Below are 17,279 nucleotides of genomic sequence, written 5' to 3' on the forward strand. Positions count from 1 at the left end.
TGTAAAATAAAAAGCCAAAATAACACATTTCTAATGGTGGAATTGTAGGCACAGTGCCCATTGAGGATATCATTTTGGATGGGGGAAAGGGAACCTTCCCAACCCTACCTTAAATCACACCATCCTGTGTTTCTATTGAAAATGATATGGGTGCTTAGTAAGTTTTACTAGTATCCCTTTGGCAGTTTTCATTAAGGTTTTTGTTTGTTTGTTTGTTTTGGGTTTTTTTTTTTTTGTTGTTGTTTTTTTGTTTTTTTTGGCCATGCCACACGGCTTGTGGGATCTTAGTTCCCCGACCAGGGATTGAACCTGGGCCCTCAGCAGTGAGAGCGTGGAGTCCTAACCATTGGACTGCCAGGGAATTCCCTACCTTGTTCATTCACTTGGAAAATATTCCTCTGTTTCTTCATTTTGCTTGACTCTCTGTGTGGTTTCTATGCATTAGATAAAACAGCCACCTCTCCCAGTCTTGAAGGAGTGGCCTCATGTAGAAGATGAACCTCATCATTCAACCCTACCCTAGCTCTTGGTTGCCTGTCAAAGTTTTGTGATTGTCCATCCAAGCAGCTTATTTTACTTTTAGTGGCTCTCAGTAGTTGAGGGTGTGCCAAGATCTGTCAGTGTCCCAAAGTGTGGAATCTCAGTCAGCACTTAGATTTAGGCTGATTGAAGCCAAATGCTCAAGTAGCAGCTTTTAAAGTATACGAATATATACAGTCCTATGGGACAACAAGTGTAAGCCCTCTTGGCTACCAGAGCCAGGTGATCCAGGGTTATCCCCTGGGTGACAGACTGGGCACCAGAAGTAAAAACCGGGACACCAGACATGTGTAAAAGATCCCTTCCAAGAGATACTGGTGCTCTGGAGCGAGGCAGAGGGAGAGCACAGAGATGGTGCCCATTGGGAAAGAAAGAGAGAAAGAGAGAGAAAAGAGAGGAAAGAAAGAAAGGAAGGAAGGAAGGAAGAAAGAGAGGAAAGAAAAGAAAGAAAAAGCAAGCAAGCAAGCAAGCAAGCAAGCAAGCGGGAGGAAGAAAGCCTAGAGTTTTAAAAAAAGAAAAAGATGGTGCCCCCAAGGCAGAGGGAGAGCAGAAAAAATGGTTCCCATCAGTCTCTGTCCCCAGAGAGCATCCCAGCAGGCCCCCAAATGTGTGTCAAATCAGATGTCTGTCCCTCAGGCCAACACTCCAAGACAAGAAAATAGGCCTCTCTCAACTCTGCATTGAGTTCCCTCCTGACTCTGGGTCACCACACTGAGGGTGGGGCTTACAGTAAAATTGTGTCCCAGCCTTTCCTACCCATTGGGTAAGAGTCACTCAGCCAGTTTTGTTGTTGCTGTTTGTTTTTTCAGAGGACATTGTTCTGTGTGTAGACTTGGAGTGTTCGTCGGAGGAGGTGAGTGCAGGATCTTCTTATGTCACCATCTTGAACCAGAACCTTTGGCAGTTTTATATTAAAAAGTCCTTATTAGCTTAAGTCTGACCCCATACCTTTAAACAGTCACTACTGAATTTTGAAAGGCTCCTCTCCAGAATTACAACAGGAGCCCATCCCATCATTCTTAACTGGTAATTACCAATGACCTCCATAAACTCTATGTTCAAATAAATCACACAGTTAATAGAAGGATAAATATGATGCCAACTAATGTGTATACTTATGCAGATATCTAAAAATAAAGAGTTGGCTCTTTAATAATAATTCATACCCATTGATTACTCTACTTAAATCTCTTAGCAAAGAACTTGATCAAGGCTACTCTGTAATAACTCATCATGTGGTGGTAGTAAATTTTCTCATGAGGCTCCCTTTTTCTTCATGACCAGGCAGTGAGGTGTGTGGACCTGGGAGACCTACAGGTGTTGTTCAGTTTTACTGCTTTCATATCGTGTGACCTAGACAAACGATAGGCCAGCTTTTCTCCATTACTACAATGACAGCAGTTTTAGCCTTCTCAGCTGTCATGGCAGTTGACGGCCAAGTTCAGCTGCTAAATCTTCAGTCCAATGTGGATCTCATTGAGCTACTATAGAACTGTGTGTCAAATACTGCTAGTCGCACACCCAACATTTGTTTCCCCCTTCTGTATTACTAGGAGATCCCTGATTTTCTAAATGCTGACTAATAGCCCAGTTATTAGTCTAACTCCTTTGCAGCTAGACAGCTCCATGTGACCAAGTTGTGACCAATGAAATGTAAGAGAAGTTTTGACAGTGTGTCCTTTCCTAAATAAAAAGGCAAAGCCTAGCAAGGAGGCCTTCTGTCTTTCACTCTTCATTTTTTCCCTTCTTCCTGCCTGGAGCACAGATGTGATATCTGAAAGAGGTAAGCATTTTGTGGCTATGAGGATAAAAGTCATACATTAAGGAAGATAGGTAAAAGATCTGGGTTCCTTGATGGCATTGTGGAGCTCCTCTGCAAACCCTGGACAGTCTGCTTTCAGACTTCTTTTTATTTTTATTTACTTATTTATTTCTTTACAGCTTTTTTTCTTTATTTTGAAATGTGCTTGACAAAAGTTTGAAACAGCAAACTTAGAATAACAAATCATTAAGTTTTTTTTTTTTTTTAATTTATGTATTTTTATGGCTGTGTTGGGTCTTTGTTTCTGTGCAAGGGCTTTCTCTAGTTGCGGCGAGCGGGTGCCACTCTTCATCGCGGTGCACGAGCCTCTCACTATCGCGGCCTCTCTTGTTGCGGAGCACGGGCTCCAGATGCGCAGGCTCAGTAATTGCGGCTCACGGGCCTAGTTGCTCCGCGGCATGTGGGATCTTCCCAGACCAGGGCTCAGAACCCGCGTCCCCTGCATTGGCAGGCAGATTCTCAACCACTGCGCCACCAGGGAAGCCCTCATTAAGTTTTAAAATCCTGATAATCATTGCCTAAGCGATGATGTAATCCCAACAATAAAGTTGAATTAGTTCGTTATTGAAGAGCCACGGAAAAATACTAATTTGATTACTTACATTAAAATGTTTTTTGACAGTATATTAGAAATCAAGATTTAAATCAGACTTCTTTTTACATGCAAAAAATAAACTCTTATTTGGTTAAATCACTAAGGATGAGTTTCTGTTATATGCAGCCAAGTACAAACCCCAGCCAATACAACCTGCATCTGGGCCTCATTCCCCTTCCACCAAGTGGAGATTCAGGGTAATCTGTGGGCTCTGGGGGGAGTCAGCTGGATAACATTTATAAAGATCCTAGTAGGAAGGGTGTGATTTTTAAAAATATACATAATTGTTTTCTTTTAAGCAGAACTTTGTATACAAGATCTTCTTAGCCAGATGCATCACTGTATCAGGGAAGATTAGGATTGTTAGACTAGGAAAGCAAAGACAAGGGCAGGGGAGAAGTAAAGGCTAATTGGTTACCCTGAAGTCCAGTTTGTATGGAAAAGGCAGATTAAATGCATGATTGTTTTCTTTTTTCTAAAACAATTTCAAAATAATGAGTTCATTCCTTCTTACCCATCAACAGCGACCAATCAAGTTACTTTAGAATCATTATGAACTTATAATCATATTGATACGTTTGAAACAACTGCAATTGTTATCAATTTTTGGTGCTCAGATTGGTCCATCCTTGTCTAGTGGGAGCCTATTTGAATTGATTCCTTAGTCTTCCTGACACAAGAAGTGGTTGATAGCTTCCTTGATTTCTGTAAATACTTATAAATAAAATGATACAATGTCTGGGATTTGCTTTAAAATGATGGCACGGGAAAGGGGATTTGGATGAAATATGATTGACCGTGAGTTCAAGCTGTTCATGATAGTTGTTCAAGCTGGGTGATGGCCCCATTGGAGGTTTATTATACTATTATATTTATAAATGTCTGGAATCTTCCAAAATAAAAAATATTTTAAAAGTTCACACTATGACTTCCAGAATAGGACCTTAAATCCTTAGCAAGACAATAGTCTTAAATGCCTGGCTTTGGTGGGAGTAAAAGAGATTTCTAATTTCTCCAGGCTGCTCTTGACTTATCAAGAGGAAGTGTAGAGGTCTGAGTATAGAGTTTTACCCAAAGTCAAAGGTAGTGAGTTTTCCAGATATGACCAACATTCCTCCTAGACCCAGGAAAGCATGAAGAGACCCTCTCTAAGTGGAAAACGAGGAGAGTGGAGGGTAAAGAGAGTGGAAAACGTTTGATGAAAGGTTTCTCCTGGTGGGTACCTCTTGGCAGTTTTGGTGGTGATCGCAGGGCCGGGTAAAAGTAGCTTCCCCCAGTAACCCGTCTGCCTTACCTTTGCCCACTCTTTGGCCCAGATTCTTGCCTCCAGTCCCCAACAAGCCTGGCTCAACTTCTTGTGGTGGGGGGATCTTGCTTTCCTGACAGGGCAGGAAAAAGCACTGGGCTTGGAGTCCAGAGGCCAGCATATGAACGCTGTCTATGACTCAAAATGACACTGTCTTGGGTCTCAGTTTCATCACCCACGAAATTAAAGTTCCGACTGCAAGACTAAAGATCCTTCAGTGTCCCAGCCAGGCAAACCAGAGACCTCAGAAACCCTGGGCCTGAACATACAACCCTGCAGGCCTTCTTGCCTTTTCACTGATCGTCTTTGCTGCCATTACACATTACATGGCCTCCTAAATGTGTGACTGCTGTCACTTTTTGCAGATAATTGGAGAGGAGAGGCCCAGCAGAGATGACCCTAAAGTTGGCAACACTTTCAGGCTTTGGTAATCAGGCGCGTCACCGACCTGTACGATTTCTCCTCTCCGTCCTTGCTCGCCTGCAAATCCTGACCCCCGTCCCCACTGCAGAGAAATCTGCGAAGGGACGGCTGCCGGCGTCGCTTCTGCGCCCAGGAGGCGTGGAGCAGAGAGCGCGGGAGCAGAGCGCCCTGCGGCCACGCTCCCCGCGCGCAGGCGAGAGGGAGGGGCCGGAGGGGGCCCGGCAGCACCAGAGGCGGCGCGCGGGGCTCGCGGCGGCTCAGTCTCCTCCCCAGCCCAGCCCCGGACGGCGAGAGCGGCGGCGAGTGCGAGCCGCAGCCCGGGCCTCGGAGCCAGGAGGCGGAGGGCCGGAGAAAGCGGAGGACCGGAGCGGCGGGCCGCGCTCGGGCCCCCGCCGTGTGCGCGTCCTCCTGGCGGATCCCGGTAAGTGCGGGCGGTCGAGCCCCGGCCAGCCGCCAGGCTTGGTGGCCGCAGTGGTCGTTGTCTCCGGATCCCGGTTGCGCGCATCCCGCTGCAGGCTCACAGGTAGCTCCGCGGTGGACGTGGTGCCCCAGGCCCCGAAAGGAGTTAGCCAACTCTCTCCGCTCCCGGGCGGGGTTTCCGAGCCCCGACTTCTCCCACCCCAACCGCCCCTGCTTCCGGCTCGGGGTAGGGGGCGCGGGGCAAGGCCTGCAGTCGGGGAAGGCGCAAAGAGGGTCGCTCCCCTTCCCCACCTACTCACCAACGATTCGGGAAGATGCCGGCCAAGCCCCTCCTCAAACTGCATCCCAGCCTCTGGCTCGCTAGTGGGGCGTCTGTCCTTCAGTTTTATTTTCCTATGAGCCCACCAGGGAAAGTTTGGGACCACACACGGCAAAGTTGGGGCGCGGCTGGGGGTGCACTTCGCCGGCGGAGCGGTGGGTTTTGCAGGTCGAGCCCGGCTCAGGCTGGAGCCGATAGCGCACCCTGGGAGTTGAGTCCGTCCCTGCCGTTTGCCCCGGCCCAGCATTGTGACAATCCCCTGAGCGCAGTGAGTCGCTTAATCGTTCACGCTAGGCATAGACATCTGCCAGGCCAGCCGGGAATCTCTGTGCTGGGTTAGGTTTATCTCAGGAGTAACAGCCTCTCAGCCTGGTTTGACTTGGGCTCCCTCTGCAAACCTGAGTTCCAGCTAATCTCAGTGTGTCACTGGCGTGTGTTTAATTAGCTTATTTTACACCTGAGATGATCTCAGCGAATGCCTCTAAAATGAAATCATTGATACAAGAAAAAACCAAAACCCCAAAACAAAACTGTTTTTTAAAGAAAATTAAAAAGGGGAACCTTCAGAATATCCGCTGTCATGTGTGGATATTTTACCCTTCTCTGTGGAGACAGAGAATGAAAACTGCTTGGGTATCTTAACGTACTAGAGAGTCAGTGTCAGGGCTATTTTTGGCAGATTTTGTGGACAGAGGTATCACTGCAACTTGCATATTGTTTATGAAATACACATTTGATGTCTTGAAATAGCCTACTTGATAGAAGTTGTTTGGTTTACTAAGTTGTCTATTTTAAATACGACTAAAGGTTGTTTTTTAAAATAAGCTTTAGCTGAATACAATATCTAGATATTTAGGGAAGACAGTTTGTTCATGTCATCAGAACATTCTTTTGTAAACTTAAATTTTTAAAGGGCTACTTTTCTGCATTTGCTATAGGAGGGGCTTTCCATGAAAAATAGGATCCTAAGATCTTTATGTGTGCAGGAAAAGAGTGCTGTCTCCTCCAACACTCAGCCCTTTCCAAGTGATAGATTAATCAGAAAAGTGTGCCTGCAACTGGAATTATATAATTGGACCAAAAGAAAAGACAGTGGTTTTGGTTGTCAAATACGTAGATAATTCTAAAGGAAGCGATACCTTTTTTAGCCCTGGGAGGTTATTTGTTACATGAGTTAAGGTGGGATAAACATAGATTTTCATCTACATCTATAAATTTTTGTATTTAACAGAAACAAATACATAGTCTACGTCTAACATTGGATTTACCAAAATGTTTGCCTTTGTACATACACTATCCTAAGTGCCTAATATGTGTCACGTCCCACTCTTAATGCTTCATGTATTTTAACTCATCCTCAAAGCAGCACTTGGTGGTAGGTGCTATAATTGTCCTAATTTTTGAAATGGGGAAACTGAGGCACACAAGATTTAAGGAACTTAACCCAAGGTCACATGGCTATTGGATAGGATTTTTTCATATCTGCCAAGTTGTTTTGTAAAAAAGACATGATTTTACGATTCACATGTCCTTGTTTTTATTTTTATTTAAGCATAAATGTTGAAAATATTTCGTGTGAAGCCTAAGAATCCCTGATTGTGGAAGCACCCCACAAGCACTGTTAACTGTAAAGTGAGGAAAAGTATGAAAGAACCATCTGGTTGAGTATACAATTTGAAGACCACCACATCCACCAGAAGACCCAGGATGGATCTGCACCAAAGCACCACCACCATCTCTTTCCTTGAGAAATGGTGTTCAGATAACTCACCGTCTGGCTGCAGGAGACATTATAATGTCAGAAAAAAACTGAAGTTGGTTCGAATCTTAGGCCTTTTCATGGGCCTGGTAGCCATTAGCACCGTTCCGTTTTCAATCAGTGCCTTTTCTGAGACAGAGACACAGAGCACAGGGGAGGCCAGTGGTGCAAGTGGCCCCAGGGTAGCCCACGATTACCGTCAAAGAACTCTCTTAGATTTAAATGACAAGATTCGAGATTATACTCCACAGCCACCTGTTTCTCAGGAAGGCAAATCTGAGAATAGTACAGATCATGCCCAAGGAGACTACCCAAGAGACATCTTTTCCCTCGAGCAGCGAAGAAGAGGTACCATCATTCTCCATGTCATTGGAATGATCTACATGTTCATAGCCTTAGCCATTGTCTGCGATGAGTTCTTTGTTCCCTCTTTGACTGTCATCACTGAAAAACTGGGCATCTCTGATGATGTGGCTGGGGCCACCTTTATGGCTGCGGGGGGCTCAGCCCCAGAACTTTTCACGTCTCTCATAGGGGTCTTTATCGCTCACAGCAATGTTGGCATTGGCACCATCGTGGGCTCAGCGGTGTTCAATATCCTCTTTGTCATTGGCATGTGTGCTCTGTTTTCCAGAGAAATCCTAAACCTGACGTGGTGGCCACTCTTTCGGGATGTGTCCTTCTACATCATTGACTTGATCATGCTGATCATATTTTTCCTGGATAACTTTATCATGTGGTGGGAAAGCTTGCTCCTCTTAACAGCTTACTTTGGCTATGTGGTTTTCATGAAATTCAACGTCCAAGTAGAAAGATGGGTGAAGCAAATGATACACCGCAACAAAGTCGTCAAGGTGACAGCACCAGAGGCCCAGGCAAAGGTTGGTGGTAGTGGTTGTTTATTTAATGTTTTCTTGACCATAGCTCTGAACTCTTATGTTTTTGAGATCTGCCACTTTTTAAATGGGATGGTGTTTGGGGCTGTAATGGATAGCAGGGTGCTTTATGCATTTCTTTGACAGCCAGACCAACATGACAGTCGGAAAAATAATTTGGGGGGTATTCTGGGGAATGTCTACTAAGTTCTCAAGCTACTTGCCTCAGAGTAAAACATTTGTAAATATAGGTTACATAAGCTTCTCAGAGCAGACTCAGCAGTTATTTGTCTCTTATTGTCTTATTTTTGTGAGCCGTTTAATTTTCATGGGAAAGTGTGTGTGTGTGCCTTGCAAGTTGCAGGACTTTTTCTATTTAAATGAACATGTGACAGTTATCAAGAACCATCTCTTTAAAAGTGCTTAGCGAAGAAAGTTTGTTTGTGTCAGCAGAGCTGGACCTTTAAGTCAGCAGCCTAGGGCCTAGCAGGACTGGTCGTTAGAATGGGTCATGGCCATTCTTCTTGACCCACACAATAGTGCTTCAGACCCCTCGACCAGGCACCGATCGGGATCTGTGAAAGAGTCAGTGGCAAGCCATGCTGCCTGCCTCTGTAGCTCGAGGGCCCATTTTGCACGCCGTGATAAACATGACCCAAAATATTTTTTATGGTAGGATTTGAGGGAGTTTTAATGACATTTTAGTGGCCATCCTACCACTTAGGTAGCAAGCAAGTTGGTAAAGAGCTTAGAAGAAATCGATCTGCAAAAATATAGATTAATTATTAAAAGTAATCCATGGGCCACATCAATAAAATTTTCTGTTAAGTAGAGTAATGCAGTTCTGATCTATATCCTAACATTGGAATGTCGTCTCAGAATGTGATTTTAAACAGTAAAACAAAATACATATGCAGACTTTTCATACTTGCATCTGGGGAAATTCTCATGTATGCAAAAAACAGATGTTGAGTGGAGGGTGAGATGTTTTGTCCAGAATGAAGAAAAAAATGATATTAATTTAGCGTAATTCCTTTATGTTCAAGTTTGATGACCATCCATCATTTTTGTAGCAGCCGTGACACAGAAGCAAAGCACAGACAAAAAACCCACTAGTAATATTTCTATTTATTCCATGCAAAAAAGAAATGTTTTATACTGTGTTTTTTCTAACGTATCACTCAGTGTATGGTTGTTTGTTAGAAACTGTAGTAAAAAAAAAAAATCATGGCAAATAAGCATTCAGATGTGATACTGAGTCTGTATCCTTGAGGGCATAAGACAGGGTCATCACTGGAGCCCCGTACCTGATCTAATTTTGTAGCCCAAAGGATGATCCCTCAAGCCATCTCCTCAAGACTGACTACAAGTTTTGAGTGGTTTGCATTAGTCGTCTATGTGTGTATTCCAATTAGAATGCTGAACAGCTGCCAAGGGAAAGGCCTGTTTTTTAGAGGCAAGGGAATGATTTGGTGTCTTATAAATATCCTGGTCCCATCAAAGATAAAAAGTCTTTTTGAGAACTCAGTACTTTTTCGTTTTGTTATGCCTCAGTGGAACTTCATTAACTTAGGCACAGACTCGGCTAAAGGTTATGTTGGCAACGTGTATGAAAAAGGAATTTGCAGAGCAGTCCAATGGTGTATTGAAGATTGCAGGGGGATTTTGTCTTCTAATAGGGAGGGAGAAGCTGGTTTTGTGCATTTAGTAATAAGTTTTAAAATATGGTTTACAGATGGCTTTTAATAAATTATAAGTCACTCATTAAATCAGTGCTTGCAGGATTTTTACCTACTATATTAGGTGACTGTCATGTCATTTTAATGGTAATTTAAAAGTCAATAACTTAGGCTGGCATTCCTTAGAGTTGTTACTCATATCCATAATTTTTGCTATGCTTAATATTGTGCATTTTTCAAATTTTGGAATTCTGGATTTACCTAATTAAAAAAGAAAGCAAATTATATTCATGACTATATCTCCTGTTTCTGATTTACCGCCAAAATATGTTCATTGTATTATTTTCCTTTGAGCACCGAATAGCTTTAGTTTATTCCACTTAATCATTATTATTTATTTTGTCATTCAGTAACTAGATTGAGCTATAAATTATCATGGGACCAGAATTTTTTAACATAGCTAAGTCTTGTTCGGTATGCTGGAACACAGATATTTTTAGGTGGAACAGTACATAATGATGTGTGATTTCCTTTAGGAAATTTTACCTTGCCAATTTCACTTTTGAATAATTGTTGGAAAAAAATTTTTTCAGCAGTTGGTCTTTATCAGATGTCTGACTTCAGAATCTTATGGAGATTTTGCTCTCTAAGCGCTGAACATAAGGTGTCTCAAGGAGGGATGAGTGTTTGAGCTTGGCTGTCTTGTTCTCTCATCTGCAAAGTCGATTTCTGGCTGTGTACTCCACCTTTCCTACCTAAGTCAGTGCTTCTAACATCATCAGAACAGTCAGAAAAAGACCCCAAGCCAAAGGCAGCCCTCAGTGGAGTCTTCATAGAGAGGAATGTGCTGTACAAGAGTTTAGGAAGCAAAATACTAAGCATATTTTTAGGCAAAGCTACCTCATTGTCTTAATTGCACAATTATGGAACAGGGGAGTATTGGAAAGTGGAGGAAACATATTTTAGATATTTTTATACAAGTCATCAATGGTTCTTACTAAAAACTCATCAATTCTGCTGGGCTGCAGACGGTGAAATATCTTTGAAACTGCTTGCTTCATGGACCAGTTGAAAATCTTAATTTGGTTTCATTATTGATGATGGGGCAACTGTGGAGCATGAAAAAACAGAAAATACAAACATTTTTCTCATATTTAAAGTAATAGTTTCCCATTTTATTTAACTGTTCCACCTGGTGTTTGGTTTTTTAATTTGATATTTTTATTGCATCTTTTAGTGATAATATTATCGTTTAAAAAAATGTCGTGTAGTGTCATGACATGGTAAGGAGATCCTGGGCTTTGATTCAGGGAAAAAAGGTGTTAGCCCAGGTGTATAATAAGACTTGTGACCTCAGAGAAGTCACAGAAACTCACTGAGCCTCATTTTCCTAATTAGGAAAATGAAAATAATAATACCTACTTCATAAAGTTGGGAAAATTATTAAATGAAGAAATGAATGTTAAGCAGCTAACATAGTCCTTGGCAAACGTGGGTTGTTCAGTAAGTGTTAGTTCCTTTCCTTTCATCTTTTGTTCTTAAATGAAAAGTTAATCGGGATAAATTATTTCAAATTTGAGAATTTCAAAACATTCCTTGAAGATTGTAGTTCATGCCAGTGAATCACTGAGTTAAGCAGGCTGTTGTCTCCCTTAGGGGCGTGTGATATTTGTCATATTATAATATTTATAAGCCTAATTTCATATACAGTGAACATATGCAGGGAAATATTATTACAAACTCCAAGGAAACCTTCAAATGCCTTTGTTGTCCTGAAAGTTTATTTTGTAGACTGTGGTTTAGAAATATCTATGCTAAGCAGAGATTTTTGTTTTAAGGGTATTTTTATTTATAAATGATTGGGACTATCTTCCAAAAACCTCTCCACAGCTGGTTAGGAATTAATTTGAATCCTGCAGGATGTGAAGCAGTGGAGTTTCAGGGCATCTGGCATGTTTTGCTGTGTGCCTGGCCTGCCTGCTGAGGTCCCCTGATCTGCTATGGTGCTAGGCTGTCATTGGCCTAGAAAGCAGCTGTCCATGGTATTTAACCTCTTCTTAGACTTGGCACTATAATCTGACAGCAAGTCAGCCTAGTTCAAATGAAGGGAATGGTCTAAATAAAGATGCTTAAAGCTTGATAGTTGAAGGCAGGCTACTTAGTAATTTAGGTGTGCCTTGCTTTATTCATTTTGTGTGTTCCTGAAAAGTTGCTTGCCAACAGAGTGTTTGCAATGCAAATTGTTATTAATGATCATGGGAAAATCAAAATTGAAACAATATTATAAATATTCTTCATAAAGTGAAGTATTTCTGGTAAGATGCTAAACCATAAATAATTATATAAATACAAATGTATAGTCCCAAGCCTTCTTAAGGCAAAGAATATGTTATAAATTCAACCTTTGTTTCCCCTCCATACTAGTACGTAAATTAGTAAAATTAATGTACAGATTTCAAGGAAGTTAAGGTGAGATCGTCCTTATAGTGAGTAAGTATTACTTAATAGACTTGGAAACTCTCTGTCCTCAAAAGAAAGAAAATATAGGCACTAAAATTCTTAACTGACTAGATGCCTGTGATTGTAGCATTCTTTTGAGTTCCTGGCCCCAATTCAAACGTGTAGGGGTCGGGTAGGGGGTTCTTTCCTCAAAACACCAAGAAATTTTCGGACACCAGCAGGGTGTCCAAGAATTTAACTCAATTCTGACACTGTCCACCCAGAGAGAACATCAGTTTTCCACAAGTTAAGGGTTCAGTCCTACAAGACTGCCCCCACTCCCCATGCAGGTCACAAGTCCAGGTTGTTACCTGTAGTTCTGACCGACTGGCTGTAAGTCAGAGGTTCCAGTGACCCCTCCTCGGGTTCAATGAATTTGCCAGAGGATCTCTCAAAACTAAGAGAAACATTTCACTCACTAGGTCGCTGGTTTATTATAAAAGGATATAACTCAGGAGCAGCTGGCTGGAAGAGATGCCTAGGGTGAGGCACGGGGAAAGGCATGGAGCTTCCGTGCCCTCTCCAGGCACCACTCTCCCAGCACCTCCAGGTGTTCACCAACTCTGAACTCTGCCATTTTGGGGGGTTTTATGGAGGCTTCATTACATGGGCATGGTTGATTAAGTCATTGGCCACTGGCAATTGATTTGACCTCCAGCCCCTCTCTCCTCAGTCCCACCCTTTAATCACACAGTTGGCTCCATTGGCAACCAGCCCCCATCCTTAGGTGCTTTCCTAAAGTTGCCTCATTAACATAACAAATGACACCTTTATCACTCTCCACACTTAGGAAATTCCAGGGGTTTTGAGAGCCACGAGCCCAAAACTGTGAACCAAGACCACATATATATGAGAAATATATTTTGGTCATCTGAATGACCAAATATATATATTTCTTATAAATCACAGTATCACAAGTCTGTTTGTTGATCTAGGGATACAGCATGGTGCTATTTTCCTTGTTTTGTTTCCCTCTACTTATGTTAAAAGCAAACCCTTCAGTTACTGCATATGATTCAAAGAGTGAAGGAGGCAGTTTGAGAGACTCAGAAAGCCCAGTGGATTTTAATACACAGAGGACAGATTGCCCATGGCTGTTCCCCTTGCTACTCTGGTTCCTCCAGCAAGAGATGACCTAAACTTTGTGAATCCTGGCAATGTTGAGAGTGAGGAGTTATCACCACTTCCCTTCCTGTCTCCTTTCTTCCTCTCTCCTTTTCGCCTCCCTTCTCCCCTTTTTTTTCCTTTTTTTTCTTTTTTTTCCTTTTTTTTCTTAGAACCAGATAATTTGTATTTTAACTTTAACAAGGAATGAGATTGTTAAGTTGCTCCAAGATGAGTCAAGAACATCTGTGTGGATTTGACTGGTTTAGTTTCTTCATTCTTTCATTTTCAGCCTCCTTTTGTTTTAGGTAAGTCTCTAGTAAACGGAATATAGCAGCATTTTGTTTAATTCAGTTTGACAATCATTATCTTTTAGCTGGAAAGTTTAGTTTATTTACATTTATTGTGATTACTATTACATTTGGATTCTTTTCTATCATGCTATTTTATACTTTCTATTTTTTATAACTTTTTCTTGCTTTTTTTTTGGATTGATTTTTTTCTAAATCTGCTTTTCCCATTAGTAGTTTGGAATTATCCTATTTCTAGTCTTTTAGTGTTTACCCTAAAAATTTTAATGCATATATTTAACTCAACAGAGTGTAAAGCTAATATCTTTACACTCCTGCTAAACATCTTAAGGGCCTTAGAACGTTTTAACTCAGTCTCCTATCCCCCAATGTAAATGATTTGAAGTTTACAATTTAAGTTCTACCTTGATGTTTTATAACAGCTTTATTGAGATATAATCTTCACTTTTTAAATCCTACAAATTAGACATTATACCATCAATGTTTTTAGATATATCCACATTTTTACCAGTTTTTCTCCTCATTTCTTTTCTCATATCAGACCTTTTCTCTATGACTTTTTCTTGTACTGACTTACATTCTTTATAAGTTCCTTTAGCAAGAATCTGTTAATAGTATCTGTTCCTGATTTTTATTTGCTTACAGATCTATTTTACTTTTGTTCTTGAAGGATAGCTTTGGTGGGTAGAAAGTTATATTCTCATTCCACTTTGAAATAATAATTCCACTGTCTCTGACTTCCACTTTTGCCATTGAAAAGACTGCTGCTGGTGTGAATGTTGCTCCTTTGTAAGAAGTTTGTCTCTCCTCTTTGACTACTTTATAAGGTTTTCTCTTTGTTTTTGGTGTTCAGCATTTTCCTGATGCCATGACAGGTGTGATTTTCTCACTTAATTATCCCCTATTTGTGATTCATTAGACTTCCTGAATTTGAGGTTTAGTGCCTTCCACCAATTTGGCCTCTACCTCATTCTTCCCATAATCTTCTAGAATTCTGATTGGATATATGTTATACCATCTCAAACTGTTCTTCATGTCTTTTAACTACTCATCTTTTTCTGTGTTCTTCTTGCTGATCATTTCTTTATATCTGCTCTCTACTTTCTAATTTTCTCTTCAATTTTGTCTAACCTGCTCTGGTGCTCATCTGTTTAGTTTCTAATTGTAATTATTATATTTTTCATTTCTAGGTTTTGTGGCTCCTTTTCACCACTGTCAGGTTGATTTTCACTGTTTCTTCTTCTTCTATTATTTAATGCCTTCTTTTATTTTTCTAAACATGTTAAGTATATTTATATTTATAATTCATAATTGGTATTTCTAGTGTTAGTATCCTTGCAGATCTGGTTGTGTTGTTTTATGTTTCATGTGGGATTGCTTTCTTATATATTTAGTGATTTCTTTTAAAACTTTGAACTCATATTTCTTGGAACTTGACCTGTAGGGAGTCACTGAGGCCTGGGTTCTAAGTGTATCCCAACAGAGAGGACTTGTTTGCTCTTCTCTCAAGTTCCTGGGAGCCCAACCAACCTGGAACCATTCTAACCTAAATGTCTGACTTTTTTCTACCCATGTAGTGTGAATTCAGACTCCAAAGCCAGGAGCAAGGCTGTGCTTAGAAATTCTTAAGGGAGACTCTTTTTTCTTGCTCTTTTTTTCAGTACCACTCAAAGCTAAGGCCAAAATAGGCACATTCTACTATTTCCCTTCGGTAGGCAGATTTTTTTTTCCTTATTCACCCACTAAGAGTGTCCACCCTTCAGGGTTTCTAGCTTCTTGGGAGTGGAGGCCCCTGAAGTACCCCCTCCCTATCATGCCTCATGTTTGTAGCTTCTGCAATCCTAGTTTCTGACCACTGGGGAATGGCAAATACCTCAGAGGCAAAGCAACACAGACCCCTCTGGATTTGTGCTTAGTTGGTGTTCTAGGTTCTAAGAAATCCCTGCTTCCTCACTAATATAGTTGGGTAATTTTAAAATATATCAAAGAATATAATATCCAATAATTTGAGGTGTATATACTGAAAATGGTTTCTCTGAATGTTTAATCATCATATTGCCAAAAATTATGTTTTAGACTTTGGATTTGTCAAATGATAATGCATATAGCAAGGGATGCTAATATGTATTTTAACTGTATACTTTCAGAATGTTTAATATAGCCTGATGCTGTAATAAAGCTCCTTATCAACAGATCCTACCAATGGCAAATTTTGAGTCAAATCAAATGTAAAAGACAATTCTAACAGAAAGTTTAAATTGTAGATTTGCCTTTTAAATATTTTTACCAGATACTTAAAGTAATATATTCATTGTACAAGATTATAAAAACACATCAAAATACAAAAAAAATTTAAATAGCCTATAATCTCTCCATTGCACCATCCAGAAATAACTATGAACATTTTTGCATTTATTCTTCCAGACTTTCACTCACACACACACACACACACACACACACACACACATATGCACATATGTACCTATATATCTAAATAAGTTTGAATGATATTGGATATGCACAACTTTAAACTTATATTGAATATATACCATTTTAACTTTTTAACTTGGTTTATTATGAGCATTTCCTCAGATCACTAACTGTTTTTTAAAACTGTTATTCACTGTTTAGCATTATCATAAAGTAGAAAGTTATTTTCATATTATATTTCACTGCTATAAAAAATGCTACAGCCAGCAGCCTTACACATGAATTTTTGATTTTGGAGAAGCAGCAATTCTGGAACAAAGTTTATGAGCTTTTTAAAGTTTCTGCTAAGGTTGCTACATCCTTGGTAGTGTTGACTATTATCATTTTTAATGTTTTCCAATTTCATAGGTGAAACAACATTACATTGTTTTAATTTGCATTTCTTTGATTAATTGGGAGGTTGAAAATATGTTTTTTGAGAATTCAAATTTTCATTTATAGATTGCCAATTTCCTATGTGTCTTTTGTGTCATTTTTAAAGTTTGCTGTGATGACTCAAAAATCTCTTACAAACATATGCTGAGAAACCCTAACTTTAGCTCTCATACTTCCCCACATTTCCACACCTAAATCAAGGCAGGAAGTTGTTGCAATTTTTGTTTTAAAGGATGAATTATTCTAAAGAAGGAGGCCTTGTGACCCAGGAGTTAAGAAATGATGTTCCCAAGGGATGGGGTGTGCCCCCAGCCACGTGACTTTGGTGGATCCTGTACGTCCTAGGACCCTATCTCCAAATCTGGAAAATGGGAGATTTGACCCACATGACCTAAAAGATTACTTTAGCTTGTCATTTCTGTCCTCAGAGGCTCTCATCCTTACTATGTGGAATACTCTGACCATGCCAAACTAAAATCTAACACATTTACTTAAAACAGAAGACCAGATTCTCACCATACCCACAGCACCAAACTCTTTTCCTAACCCGGCTTACCTGTAGTATTTTCACTCAAATGACTTAATTGACTTGCCTAAACAGTAATTTTTGTTTAAGCATGCTTTGGGAAGAGGTTCTTCCATACAGACAGGAGAACAACTTGCACAGGAGGAAATCATTTAAAGTTTACTGAAGGACTCTACACCTCCTCAGCTTTGTGGCTTCTGGCAGTGGAAACCCTCAGTGGCAGCTGCATGTGTGTC

The 17,279-nt window shown here is 40.6% G+C and overlaps 1 protein-coding gene across 4 annotated transcripts in view; it reads left to right on the plus strand.

The window, feature by feature from the left end:
- Window positions 1–4,957: 4,957 nt before the first annotated feature.
- Window positions 4,958–17,279, plus strand: part of SLC24A2 (solute carrier family 24 member 2) — a 244,445-nt gene continuing 232,123 nt past the window's right edge. For all 4 annotated transcript variants that reach the window (XM_007176804.2, XM_057549325.1, XM_007176805.2 and 1 more), the window contains exons 1-2: window positions 4,958–5,107; window positions 6,978–8,065. In XM_007176804.2, the coding sequence (XP_007176866.1) occupies window positions 7,133–8,065 (933 nt within the window). In that variant the 5' untranslated portion in view covers window positions 4,958–5,107; window positions 6,978–7,132. The remainder of the gene's footprint in view (window positions 5,108–6,977; window positions 8,066–17,279) is intronic.

The sequence above is a fragment of the Balaenoptera acutorostrata genome, chromosome 6, assembly GCF_949987535.1.
Source record: "Balaenoptera acutorostrata chromosome 6, mBalAcu1.1, whole genome shotgun sequence".
NCBI classification, from domain to species: Eukaryota; Metazoa; Chordata; class Mammalia; order Artiodactyla; family Balaenopteridae; genus Balaenoptera; species Balaenoptera acutorostrata.